Raw genomic sequence first — 14,534 nt, forward strand, 5'->3', positions numbered from 1 at the left:
ATATGGTATCCTGGAAGAGGATATTGTCACTCAAAAAGCATACATAGTTCACAGGTAAACGTCATTATAACTACATATGATTCAATTCAGAAAAGACAGCAAGTACGCAACCTTAATTTTTCAAAAGAAATCAAAAAGCAATCATAAAAAAAACCCAGACAAATCATTCTTGTCATTGAGGCCTAGAGGTGCTTGTGCATCTGAACGAAGGATCCATCTTGATTTGGCTTTTCTGAGGCCAAAGCAACATTGTATTGTAAAAAAAATGGGAAATTTTCATTTACTCAGCCCAATTTTATACAATTGACTCGCCTGAGGGAGAAAAATACTCACTACTCCCCTAGATAAATTCCTCCAAAGGTGTAGTTTCCAAAATGGGGTCACTTGTGGGGCTTTCTGCTGTTTTGGAATGTCAGGCGCTCTTTAAATGCGACATAGCATCTGTAAACTATTCCAGCACAAAATGGCGCTCCAAAAATTCAAATGGTGCTCCTTACCTTCTGAGCCCTGCTGTGCGCCCAAACAGTAGTATTCCACCACCAATGGGGAATCGTTGTACTTGGGAGAAAATGCACCATACAATTTGTTGTGCAATTTCTCCTGTTACCCTTGTGAAAATTAAAAATTTGGGGCAAAAGCAACATGTTTGTGGGAATTTTTTTTCATTTGCGTGGCTCAGCGTTATAAAATGCTGTGAAGCACCTGGAGGTTGAAGGTGCTCACCAAACATCTAGATAAATTCCTTGAGCGGTCTAGTTTCCAAAATAGGGTCACTTGTGGGGGGATTTCTATTGTTTACGCACATCAGGGGCTCTCCAAACGCGAAATGGTGTCCGCTATTTCAGATATTTTTGCGTTCCAAAAGTAAAATAGCGCTCCTTCCCTTCTGAGCCTTGCCGTGCACCCAAACAGTAGATTCCTACCACATATGGGGTATCTGTGTATTCAGGAGAAATTGCACAACAAATTTTCAATGTCTGTGTGTGCCTGTCACCCTTATAAAAATACAAATTTTGAGGCTAAAGCACTATTTAATTACTTAAAGCTTCTTTTAAAAAATGCAGCAATTTTCCATTTCAGTCAGGGAAAAAAAAGCAAGTGTGTGTCTGTCTGCGCATGAGATTTCTGGAATCTCATAGGTTTTGCTGGTGCTGTAAAAAGCAGCGTTTTATTAGCATGGCTCTGCATAGAACCAATGAAAAACCATGCAAAAAAAAATGCACTGTGTGAACATAGCCTAAGGGGAAAATAGAAGCTGAGCAGATCACTAGGGGTCCTGGACCCCCACCGATGTGATAGTCATGACATATCCTAATGCCGCTTTTACTTGCACCAATCCGCTATATACAAGTGCGTGTTTACCCAGGCCGACAGACGTATGCATGCAGAGCGATTGTTAACCCCTTCAGCCCCGGGGCACTTTCCGTTTTTGTTTTTTGCTCCCCTTCTTCCGAGAGCCGTAACTTTTTTATTTTTCCGTCAATCTTGCCATATGAGGGCTTGTTTTTTGCGGGACAAGTTGTACTTTTAAATGAAACCATAAGTTTTACCATATAGTGTACTGGAAAGCAGCAAAAAAATTCCAAGTGTGGAAAAATTGCAAAAAAAGTGTGATGGCACAATAGTTTTTGGGATGTTTTATTCACGGTGTTCACTATATGGTAAAACTGATGTGTGGGTATGATACCTGAGGTCGGTGCGAGTTTGTAGACACCAAACATGTATAGGTTTACTTGTATCTAAGGGGTTAAAAAAAATTCACAAGTTTGTCCAATAAAAGTGGCGCACGTTTTGCGCCATTTTCCGAAACACGTAGCGTTCTTATTATTTGGGATCTATGGCTCAGTGACGGCTTATTTTTTGCGTCTCAAGCTGATGTTTCTAATGGTAGCATTTTTGCGCAGATGCTACGTTTTGATCGCCTGTTATTACATTTTGCGTAAAACTTGCGGCGACCAAAAAACGTAATTTTGGCGTTTGGAATTTTTTTGCCACTACGCCGTTTACCAATCAGATTAATTGATTTTATATTTTGATAGATCGGGCATTTCTGAACGCGGCGATACCAAATATATGTATATTTATTTATTTTTTAACCTTTTAATTTTCAATGGGGGGAAAGGGGGGTGATTTGAACTTTTAGGTTTTTTGTTTTTTTTTTTTTAATTTTTTAAAACTTTTTTTTTACTTTTTTTTATTTTATTTTACTAGTCCCCCTAGGGGGCTATAGCGATCAGCAATCCGATTGCTGATCGCTATCTGCTGATTACAGCTATACCGCTGTAAACAGCAGAAATAGTCACTTTCTTTCTTCCTCTGCTCCGTGCCGAGGAAGAATGAAAGTGAAACTTCGTAGCACCAGGCGTCATCACATGACCCTGTGCTACGATGGCAACCACCGAACGTCACGTGATCACTCACGTGACGTCCGGAGGGGGCGGCGGTAAGTAAAAAAGATGGCCGCGCGCATATAGATCTCGCTGCCAGACTTTGGCAGCGAGATCTAAGGGGTTAATGTTCCGGGTGGAATGCGATTCCACTCGGAACATGTAGGCACACATGTCAGCTGTTGAATACAGCTGATATGTGTGCCGATCCACGCCGCCTGCCCGCGGCAGGGGGCGGGGCTTACCGGGACACGATCCATGACGGATATATCCGTCCATGGTCGTGAAGGGGTTAAAGGGGTTATCCATTACTCAGAAATCCCGTTCTCAATCACTGTTCTCCTTTCCTGAAGGAATAACACCTTTACTCGCTCTCGGTGCCGGCACCATTCCGCGGTGTTGTCACTGGCTCCTCGGGCTCTGCAGCTCTGCCTTCCTATGGATGTCGGTTACATCCCAAAGGAGGGGAGAGAAGCGGTCCCCGATTGTCACGTGAGCCCTGGGAGTCAGAGCCGGCATCGGAGGAGAGTATAAGGCGCAATCACACAGCTGAGGATCACATAGCAATGCTCGGACCGTCCGGCGGCTCTCCTGACCTGAACGTGTCAGCTTGTGTTTATATGCAGCTCTCACACACAGGGTCGCTGGTTGCTGTCATATTTCAGCAGAGCATTAGTGAGGAATAAAACCTACTCTCTAATATATTCATTTTCTTTTTGAAGCCGGGGCCCCCGTTCCAAAAACCAGACATTGATTCTGTTTGTGAAAGAATCATGATTTCCCCGCCCATATGTTATGTATATGGCTATATATTGTAAATACATTTGTTTCCTTCTTAGAACCTTATTAATAATCCCTTTTTTGTTTCATTGGTAAAGCCCAAGAATGACAATGTATCTTCAGAAGATTTTGTAAGAAGTTGTGGAGATGAGGTAAAATCTGCGAAAGGAGTAGAAGCTGCACGACCTTCAGCCGGCGCTTTCTCCAGGCCCAGACCGACTGCCGGTAAGGCTGCATTTTATTACTACAAATTGTGCTGGCTTTGTGCATAAATTAATGACTTACACTGCATATCTGAAGCCTGCGTACACCTTTAATCCTTTCCGGCCCACCATGTGTAAATTTACTGAAGGCTCAGTCCCTATAATGGAAGATTACTTTACATTCTGTCAGTTCCCCCACTGATAGATCCTTCCTGTACCCGGAGGAGGAACTGAAACAATCAACACTGCTCTTGTTAAAGCTGTCCATATACAAGATCTCTCCCCCCAAGACTCTCCCGTACGTGGGATCTCTCCCCCCCAAGACTCTCCCGTACGTGGGATCTCTCCCCCCCCAAGACTCTCCCGTACGTGGGATCTCTCCCCCCCAAGACTCTCCCGTACGTGGGATCTCTCCCCCCCCAAGACTCTCTCGTACGTGGGATCTCTCCCCCCCCAAGACTCTCCCGTACGTGGGATCTCTCCCCCCCAAGACTCTCCCGTACGTGGGATCTCTCCCCCCCCAAGACTCTCCCGTACGTGGGATCTCTCCCCCCCCCAAGACTCTCCCGTACGTGGGATCTCTCCCCCCCCCAAGACTCTCCCGTACGTGGGATCTCTCCCCCCCAAGACTCTCCCGTACGTGGGATCTCTCCCCCCCAAGACTCTCCCGTACGTGGGATCTCTCCCCCCCCAAGACTCTCCCGTACGTGGGATCTCTCCCCCCCAAGACTCTCCCGTACGTGGGATCTCTCCCCCCCCAAGACTCTCCCGTACGTGGGATCTCTCCCCCCCCAAGACTCTCCCGTACGTGGGATCTCTCCCCCCCCCAAGACTCTCCCGTACGTGGGATCTCTCCCCCCCCAAGACTCTCCCGTACGTGGGATCTCTCCCCCCCCAAGACTCTCCCGTACGTGGGATCTCTCCCCCCCCAAGACTCTCCCGTACGTGGGATCTCTCCCCCCCCCAAGACTCTCCCGTACGTGGGATCTCTCCCCCCCCAAGACTCTCCCGTACGTGGGATCTCTCCCCCCCCAAGACTCTCCCGTACGTGGGATCTCTCCCCCCCCAAGACTCTCCCGTACGTGGGATCTCTCCCCCCCCAAGACTCTCCCGTACGTGGGATCTCTCCCCCCCCAAGACTCTCCCGTACGTGGGATCTCTCCCCCCCCAAGACTCTCCCGTACGTGGGATCTCTCCCCCCCCAAGACTCTCCCGTACGTGGGATCTCTCCCCCCCCAAGACTCTCCCGTACGTGGGATCTCTCCCCCCCCAAGACTCTCCCGTACGTGGGATCTCTCCCCCCCCAAGACTCTCCCGTACGTGGGATCTCTCCCCCCCCAAGACTCTCCCGTACGTGGGATCTCTCCCCCCCCAAGACTCTCCCGTACGTGGGATCTCTCCCCCCCCAAGACTCTCCCGTACGTGGGATCTCTCCCCCCCCAAGACTCTCCCGTACGTGGGATCTCTCCCCCCCCCAAGACTCTCCCGTACGTGGGATCTCTCCCCCCCCAAGACTCTCCCGTACGTGGGATCTCTCCCCCCCCAAGACTCTCCCGTACGTGGGATCTCTCCCCCCCCAAGACTCTCCCGTACGTGGGATCTCTCCCCCCCCAAGACTCTCCCGTACGTGGGATCTCTCCCCCCCCAAGACTCTCCCGTACGTGGGATCTCTCCCCCCCCAAGACTCTCCCGTACGTGGGATCTCTCCCCCCCCAAGACTCTCCCGTACGTGGGATCTCTCCCCCCCCAAGACTCTCCCGTACGTGGGATCTCTCCCCCCCCAAGACTCTCCCGTACGTGGGATCTCTCCCCCCCCAAGACTCTCCCGTACGTGGGATCTCTCCCCCCCCAAGACTCTCCCGTACGTGGGATCTCTCCCCCCCCAAGACTCTCCCGTACGTGGGATCTCTCCCCCCCCAAGACTCTCCCGTACGTGGGATCTCTCCCCCCCCCAAGACTCTCCCGTACGTGGGATCTCTCCCCCCCCAAGACTCTCCCGTACGTGGGATCTCTCCCCCCCAAGACTCTCCCGTACGTGGGATCTCTCCCCCCAAGACTCTCCCGTACGTGGGATCTCTCCCCCCAAGACTCTCCCGTACGTGGGATCTCTCCCCCCAAGACTCTCCCGTACGTGGGATCTCTCCCCCCAAGACTCTCCCGTACGTGGGATCTCTCCCCCCAAGACTCTCCCGTACGTGGGATCTCTCCCCCCAAGACTCTCCCGTACGTGGGATCTCTCCCCCCAAGACTCTCCCGTACGTGGGATCTCTCCCCCCAAGACTCTCCCGTACGTGGGATCTCTCCCCCCAAGACTCTCCCGTACGTGGGATCTCTCCCCCCAAGACTCTCCCGTACGTGGGATCTCTCCCCCCAAGACTCTCCCGTACGTGGGATCTCTCCCCCCAAGACTCTCCCGTACGTGGGATCTCTCCCCCCAAGACTCTCCCGTACGTGGGATCTCTCCCCCCAAGACTCTCCCGTACGTGGGATCTCTCCCCCCAAGACTCTCCCGTACGTGGGATCTCTCCCCCCAAGACTCTCCCGTACGTGGGATCTCTCCCCCCAAGACTCTGCCGTACGTGGGATCTCTCCCCCCAAGACTCTCCCGTACGTGGGATCTCTCCCCCCAAGACTCTCCCGTACGTGGGATCTCTCCCCCCAAGACTCTCCCGTACGTGGGATCTCTCCCCCCAAGACTCTCCCGTACGTGGGATCTCTCCCCCCCAAGACTCTCCCGTACGTGGGATCTCTCCCCCCCAAGACTCTCCCGTACGTGGGATCTCTCCCCCCCAAGACTCTCCCGTACGTGGGATCTCTCCCCCCCAAGACTCTCCCGTACGTGGGATCTCTCCCCCCCAAGACTCTCCCGTACGTGGGATCTCTCCCCCCCCAAGACTCTCCCGTACGTGGGATCTCTCCCCCCCAAGACTCTCCCGTACGTGGGATCTCTCCCCCCCAAGACTCTCCCGTACGTGGGATCTCTCCCCCCCAAGACTCTCCCGTACGTGGGATCTCTCCCCCCCAAGACTCTCCCGTACGTGGGATCTCTCCCCCCCAAGACTCTCCCGTACGTGGGATCTCTCCCCCCCAAGACTCTCCCGTACGTGGGATCTCTCCCCCCCAAGACTCTCCCGTACGTGGGATCTCTCCCCCCCAAGACTCTCCCGTACGTGGGATCTCTCCCCCCCAAGACTCTCCCGTACGTGGGATCTCTCCCCCCCAAGACTCTCCCGTACGTGGGATCTCTCCCCCCCAAGACTCTCCCGTACGTGGGATCTCTCCCCCCCAAGACTCTCCCGTACGTGGGATCTCTCCCCCCCAAGACTCTCCCGTACGTGGGATCTCTCCCCCCCAAGACTCTCCCGTACGTGGGATCTCTCCCCCCCAAGACTCTCCCGTACGTGGGATCTCTCCCCCCCCCAAGACTCTCCCGTACGTGGGATCTCTCCCCCCCCCAAGACTCTCCCGTACGTGGGATCTCTCCCCCCCCCAAGACTCTCCCGTACGTGGGATCTCTCCCCCCCCCAAGACTCTCCCGTACGTGGGATCTCTCCCCCCCCCCCAAGACTCTCCCGTACGTGGGATCTCTCCCCCCCCCCAAGACTCTCCCGTACGTGGGATCTCTTCCCCCCCCCCCCCCCCCAGGCTCTCTTTTTCTCTGTAAATTTGCACTTTGTTATCCATCCTCGGTATATAGTATATACTGTATCTGTCATCTCCGCACTGACTCCACTCACAATGCCGTGTGCCATGACTGTACGGCTGTGGAGTCACTCGGCTCCAGCACTTCTGCATCTGAGATAACCCACAGGAGCGGAGCTGACTGCGCCTGGCACATCCGAAACAGGTTTGCATAATGTGAATCTGCACTTATTTGGTGTTATTCTGTATACACACTGTTCTGTGCTTTTTCTTTAACCCTTTAGATGCTGTGATCAGTACTGGTTATAACATGGCAACAACAAAGCTGATCCCTTTGTTACATCCCTGTCGGCTCTAGTTTTGCCATCACTAAATCCAGTGATAATAGTAACACTTTCAGGACTGTCTTTTGATAATACTCATTAAGGCCCCCAAACACATTAGAGTAACGCCTGCCACACTCACCGATATCGGCGTGTACGGCCAACCCTATGGGGCGATGGTCGGGGGAGAGGTTGTTCCAGCATGTCTGATTTTGGACTGCTGATCACTGTTCTCCGAGCGAGAAGCCACTGGTATAAATGTCTCATACAGACCCAGGAGCACTCGGCCAATGTATGGGAGAGGCGGCCGAGATCACCGTTCTCCGAGCGATTGGCCGAAGCATCCATCATCCATCAGCGAGCTCTCTACTGCAATGTGTATGACTGGTTTTAGGCACAGTCATGTTATATTCACATATACTGACTCCCATATAGTATGTTAAAAAAAAAATAAAAACCAATGAATTTTGGACAAAAAAATATCATGAAACTACAAATGTTCATATTTGGTACGCTGAATAAACACGTACAATACTGTGCATATAGTGACATGCAGCCTATAGTCTGAACTATGCACAAATTGCTGAAGTTTTCGGACTATAAAACAGCCAGATGTAGATATCAGAAAAAGGAAAAACATATTTCCTTCTAATTTCAACTTTTCTGTTGGTGTAAAGAAGTGGAGGAATCATTATCTGTAATACAAAGGCTCTAAGGTGGAATAGGGAGTCAATAATTCTTTGCGGTGCACTCAGACAACTGTTTTAATCGATCCAAGATCGGACCGCACGGTTCGGGCTGGCCGTGCGTCTCCTCACCCAAGCGTGGCAGCTTTGTATATTTCTCTGCGGCTGTCGCACTCCGGCAGGAAGACATGCGGCCAGTCCACACAGTGCGGTCCGATCTCGGGCTGATGTATACGGTTGTCTGAATGTGCCCTGCCAGTGTTTCTCTGCAGCATGTGGTCGTTAATGGCAGGTGACTGATCAACTAGTCAGCACCTGCAGCAACTGAGCAGATTATATACAGGTCCTGGTAGCTTTCTTTCCTGCCCTCCACCGATGGACTGAGGAGTGGGCTGGTGGCCGCGGAGGAGTGGGCTGGTGGCCGCGGAGGAGTGGGCGGGTGGCCGCGGAGGAGTGGGCCGGTGGCCGCGGAGGAGTGGGCCGGTGGCCGCGGAGGAGTGGGCCGGTGGCCGCGGAGGAGTGGGCCGGTGGCCGCGGAGGAGTGGGCCGGTGGCCGCGGAGGAGTGGGCCGGTGGCCGCGGAGGAGTGGGCCGGTGGCCGCGGAGGAGTGGGCCGGTGGCCGCGCAGTAGAGGGCCGAGGAGGAGTAGGGTGGGTGGCTGAGGAGGAGAGCTAGGTTGCTGCATATAACTGTAGAAGGAATGCGCTGGATGACACGGTTACCATGGCAACTATATGTGGCAAGTGTCTTGTGCACGGGTCCTTCAGAGTAAGGCTGTGTCCGCACGTTGCGTTTTTTCATGCGTTTCTGGAGCGTTTTGAACTGCAGTGTTTTAATGCCAAAATGCATGTGTTTTGATTTTCAAGCAAAGTCTATGGGAAATATGGCTTTCTTGTGCGCACAATGCTGTTAAAAACGCAGCGTTTCAGTTGCATAAAATTTGTCAAAATCTCTGCGTTTAAAGAAGCAGCATGTCAATTTTTTGCCATTTTGGCAGCGTTTAGCAAACATTAGTCAGATAATTTTCAAAACGCACACACAATCAAAATCCCAGCGTTTTACATGCTTTTTTGACAAAATAAACGCATGCGATTTTGACATTATATTAAGGACATGATATATACACGATACACACACAGTCCGACAATTAAATTAATGAAATCCATAATTTAACGTTATTTTATACATAAATATTAGAGCAGTTATCATTTTAATATAATTAGCTATTTTGTGTATGATTTTAAACATTTGTTATAATTTTTCTTTTTTTCATACTGTTTAAACTTTATTTAGTAGTGTATTTGTCATCAAAACGCATCTGACCTCGGCGCGCGTTTCGCCTCTTGCTTCGTCAACCTCCTGACGTGACCTCCTGAAGAAGCAAGAGGCGAAACGCGCGTCGAGGTGCTGGGCGTTGTGGTTCACCACTCTGGATTACATTTATATCTTTTTCCTCCGCTTTACCCTCCAGCTATAACAGTAACTTTAATGGTTACCCAGATATTTGGCTAAACGCCCCATTCTGAGTATTTTGAATTACAATTATATGGAGACATACTTATGTTATATAACATTAACTGTTTAATTCTGCTGCCATTTAAACCATTGGCTTTGGGCTCCGATGGGCGGTTTACATCATGATATGAATGCATTAGCACTTTACTTATGCTGTGAGAGGTAATTGGGGGTCTTTTCTATGAATTTTTGATACCTAGTTATACATATAATTACATTGATCATATTGGTTCCACAACGTACCAGTTTGGTTCTGCATGTTTTTATGGGGTAGGGATTTTAATTGATTTGTGAGCACCAGCACTTTATGTATTGTTATTCTTTTGAAATATAAAATATGATATTTAGATATAATAATAATAAAAAATCATATATTTACATATGTGTTTGATACATTATTGTGACCTTATCAGGAGCAGCGCTCTCTTTGTCGGGGTATATACCCGTGTGTATGGCAGCTGTGCTCTTGATTGCTGGCACTTGGGATTTTAGTGGGTTGTGTGCTTTGAAGCACCCTATCCCCCGCGTTGTGCTGATGCCTCAAATCTCTGAGCTAGGAAAGTTCATAAAGAGACTATCCTCCACAGGTTAATTATCAAGGCGCCTGAAGCTCTTCCCTGATCTAGGGTCCTGTACCCCGCCGTGCTTGGTGCCGGTAAGGTAATTGGGCTTTCTGGTGCCAGCAGTTCTCCTAAACTGCGTCCATCACACCCCTATCCAGTGTTCCTGATACCGGTCCCTGACTCCTGTGGTCCCGGACCACCGTCTGCGACCCAACCTGTCGCTTCCCTGGGAGCTCCAACCCCCAGCTCCTCACTCTTTGAGGGATAACACTGTTCTCACTCAGTCCCTCCAACCAGTCTGCCTGACCCCCTAGGTGGGCGGCCGTGCTCCAACTTGACCAACCCACTGGTGTGTCTGTACAGGCCATGTTGTGAGGTGTGGTTGGGATCTGTAGTGCGGATTTTAGTGACACCGTTGTTGGGAACTGGCACCCTGGGGGACAGGATGCTGTTCCCTGTAGCACCCTGATGTATTCAGGGGCGCTACACATGTGCTCCGCACGGAGAGATGTTCGTTTTTTGTTTTTGGCATCACTGATGTCCCAAGGACCACACTATGGTCTGATATGTGAAACATGTACCAGAAAAACATGTACATTAAAAATAAAACAAATGTTGTACTCCTCTTTTCCAGCAACGCTGTCTTCAGCCTCTGCTGCCTCCTCCTTTCAGCCCGGCTGATTATTCTCATGCATATTCATTTATGCACGGAGCAGCTGACCCGGAAGTTGCTGCAGCGGAGGTCAGTGGCGGCCGGATACACAGCAGAGCCGGAGAGTTCAGCACCACGGACAGCAGGAGCGGGGACAGGTGAGTATAAGTCCATGTGTTATCACGGATGACTGACATGGATCACGGATAGCACATGGATAACCCACCTGTGCATCACGGCACACGGAGGGACACATGCGTTTTTTACACATCAGTGAAACAGGCCTAAGGCTATGTGCGCACGTTGCGTAGTGTCACTGATGAAAATTCTTCATGAAATACATGTAAATATTAGACAAAGATAACACAAACACATCATGCAGTTTGTAAATGATGGTCTTTATTATTAACTCGTTCACCCCCGGAAGATTTTTCCTTTTTCCGAGAGCAGTAATTTTTTTTCTTTTTTTTTTTTTTTTTTTTTTTTTTTTTTCCCTTTTTCTGTCTTACTTGCCATATGAAAGCTTATTTTTTTGTGGAACGATTTATAATTTTGAATAAAACCAAAAGTTTTACCATATACTATACTGGAAAACGGCAAAAAAAATTCGAACTGCGAAAAAATTGCAAAAAAAAGTGTGACTGCCTGATTGTTTTTGGGATATTTTATTCACAGTGTTCACTTCATGGTAAAACTGATGTGTGGGTGCGATGCCTGAGGTCGGTACGAGTTCGTAGACGCCAAACGTGTATAGGTTTACTTTTATCGAAGGAGTTAAAAAAAAAAATCACAAGTTTTGCGCCATTTTCCTCGATCCATAGCGTTCTCACTTGGCTCAGTGACGGCTCATTTTTTGCATTTTGAGCTGGTGATTTTAACGGCACCATTTCTGTGCAGATGCTACGTTTTCATCGCCTGTTACTGCATCTTGCGCAAAATATGCGGCGACCAAAAAACGTAACTTTGGCGTTTGGATTTTTTTTTTACCACTATGCCGTGTACCGATTAAGATTAATTGATTTTATATTTTGAGCGGGCATTTCTGAACGCGGCGATGCCAAAAGTGTATTTTTTTTTTTTTATCCCTTTTAATTTTCAATGGGGCAAATGGGCGGTGATTTGAACGTTTAGGTTCAAAACATTTTTTTTTTTCAATTTACCAGTCCTCCTAGGGGGCAATAAGGATCAGCAGTCTGATCGCTCATTCTTTCCTGTAGATCAGAGCAGCATTGCTCAGATCTGCAGAAAAGCTCACCTTTTATCAGTGGCAACAGCCAGCCGAGTGACAGAGGAAGTGACTCATTCTGGCTACAGGAGCCATCACATGACCCTGGGCTACTGTACCATGACAACCATCGGATCCACGAGATCACATCGCGTGACTTCTGTCCGATGGCGCCGGGTAAGTGAATGTTTACTGCAGCCGGCATGTACAGCGCGCTGTGACAACAGGCACAAGTGGGTAAGCGAATCTACTCGTGCCTGATAGCTGCACATGTCAGCTGTTCAAATCAGCTGACATGTGCAGACATCGCTGCCGACTGCTCGCGGCAGCTGGCAGGAATTAACCTGACACGATCCATGACATACCCAGTACGTCAGGTGTTGTGAAGAGGTTAAGGGGAAAAAAAATCCAAACCCACAGAGCCCTGTGTGAAAAAGTGATTGCCCCCTAAATCTAATAACGGATTGGGCCGCTCTTAGCAGTAACAACTGCAATCAAGCATTTGCGATAACTGGCAATGAGTCTCTTACAACGCGCTTGAGGAATTTTGGCCACTCATTTTTGCAGACCTGTTGTAATTCAGCCACATTGGAGGGTTTCCGGGCATTAACCGCCTTTTTTCTTTAGCCTTTCTGAGGTGGACTTGTTGCTGTGTTTTGGATCATTCTTCTGCTGCGTAACCCAAGTGCACTTCAGCTTGAGGTGACGAACAGATGGCTGGACATTTTCCTTCAGGATTTTTTGGTAGACAGCAGAATTCATGGTTCTATTTACTACAGCAAGTACTGAAGCAGCAAAAGAGCCCCAGACCATCACACTACTACCACCATATTTTACTGTTGGTATGATGATCTTTTTCTGAAATGCTGTGTTACTTCTACGCCAGACATAATGCGATACACCTCTTCCAAAAAGCTCAACTTTTGTCTTGTCAGTCCACAGAGAAGTCTCCCAAAAGTCTTGGGGATCAAGAGCATTTCTGGCAAAACTGAGATGAACCTTTGTTTGTTTTTTTTGCTCAGCAGTGGTTTTCATCTTGGAACTCTGCCAGGCCGGCCATTTTTTCCCCAGTCTTTCTTCTGGTGGAGTCATTAACACTGACCTTAACTGAGGCAAGTCAGGCCTGCAGTTCTTTAGATGTTGTTGTGGGGTATTTTGTGACGTCTTTGAGTTGTCGCTATGCTCTTGGGGTAACTATGGACACTCCTTGAAAGGTTCACCAGTGTTCCATGGTTTCAACATTTGTGGATAATGGCTCTCAATGTGGTTCGCTGGAGTCCCAAAGCTTTAGAAATGCCTTTTATAACCTTTTCCAGACTGATAGATCTCAATTACTTTTGTTTCTCATTTGTTCCTGAATTGTCGTCTAGCTTTTGAGGATCTTTTGGTCTACTTCTCTTTGTCAGATAGGTCCTATTTAAGTGATTTGTTGATTATTGCCACACCTGTTCTCAATCAGGCCTGGATGTGGTTAGGGAAATTGAACGCAGCTTCCCAAAGATGTGATAAACCACAGTTAATTTATATTTTAGGAAGGGGCAATCACTTTTTTTTTCACACCAGGCCCTGTAGGTTTGGATTTCGTTTTCCCTTTAATAATAAAGACCTTCCTTCATTTATAAACTGCATTTTGTTATCTTTGTTTGAGATCCCCAAACAAATTTCAATATTAAAGCGTGACAAACATGCAAAACAATAAGAAATCAGGAAGGGGGCAAATACTTTCACGCCATTGTATATCACCTAAATCACAGAGGAGCCGTGTTGCTAAAGAATTACAGAAGTTAGGCCATATGCGCGCGTTGCATTTTTTTTCTGCGTTTTGGCTGCGTTTACAACTGCACTGTGTCATTGACAAAATGCATGCGTTCTGCTTCCCCTACAAAGTCTGTGAGAATCATGCAAAATCTGTGCTCACGAAGCTTTTTGAAACGCAGCGTTTTGATTGTCAAAAATTTGACAATCTCTGCGTTCAGAAAAGCAGCATCTCGGTTCTTTTGTCCGTTTTGACAACGTTCTACACCCATTGAAATCAATGGGTTGTAGAAAAACACTGCTAAAATGTTAAGCAGTGCAATTGCAGTGCATTTTTGTTGCGATCCGCATGTTTTTTGACATTAACAAAGGCAGGTCTTTCGTCTTTCTCTCTCGGTCGGTCTGTCGGTTGGTCTCTCTCTCTCTCTCTGTCCATGTCGGTCTCTCCCTCCCACCCCCTCTCTCATACTCACCGATCACCGGCACGGCGTTCACACTGTGGCGGCGTCTCCTCTTTTAAAAATGCCGGCCGCTCATTAATCCATCTCGTATTCCCTACTTCTCCCACCCACCGGTGCCTATGATTGGTTGCAGTCAGACACGCCCCCACGCTGATTGACCGCTATCTCACTGCAACCAATCACAGCCGCCGGTGGGCAGGTCTATATCGAGCAGTAAAAAATATAAATAATTAGAAAAAAAACGACGTATTGTTCCCCCCCCCCAATTTGGATACCAGCCAGGGTAAAGCCACACGGCTGAAGGCTGGTATTCTCAGGATGGGGAGCTCCACGTTATGGAGAG

General features: G+C 48.8%; 1 protein-coding gene across 2 annotated transcripts in view; it reads left to right on the plus strand.

Annotated features, from left to right (window-relative positions):
* The window catches only part of RAD54B (RAD54 homolog B), a 136,954-nt gene that overhangs the window by 7,780 nt on the left and 114,640 nt on the right, over positions 1–14,534 (plus strand). For both annotated transcript variants that reach the window (XM_075353040.1, XM_075353041.1), the window contains exon 3: positions 3,266–3,392. In XM_075353040.1, coding sequence (XP_075209155.1) covers positions 3,266–3,392 — 127 coding nt within the window. The remainder of the gene's footprint in view (positions 1–3,265; positions 3,393–14,534) is intronic.

Source organism: Anomaloglossus baeobatrachus, chromosome 6 (assembly GCF_048569485.1).
Source record: "Anomaloglossus baeobatrachus isolate aAnoBae1 chromosome 6, aAnoBae1.hap1, whole genome shotgun sequence".
Lineage (NCBI taxonomy): Eukaryota > Metazoa > Chordata > Amphibia > Anura > Aromobatidae > Anomaloglossus > Anomaloglossus baeobatrachus.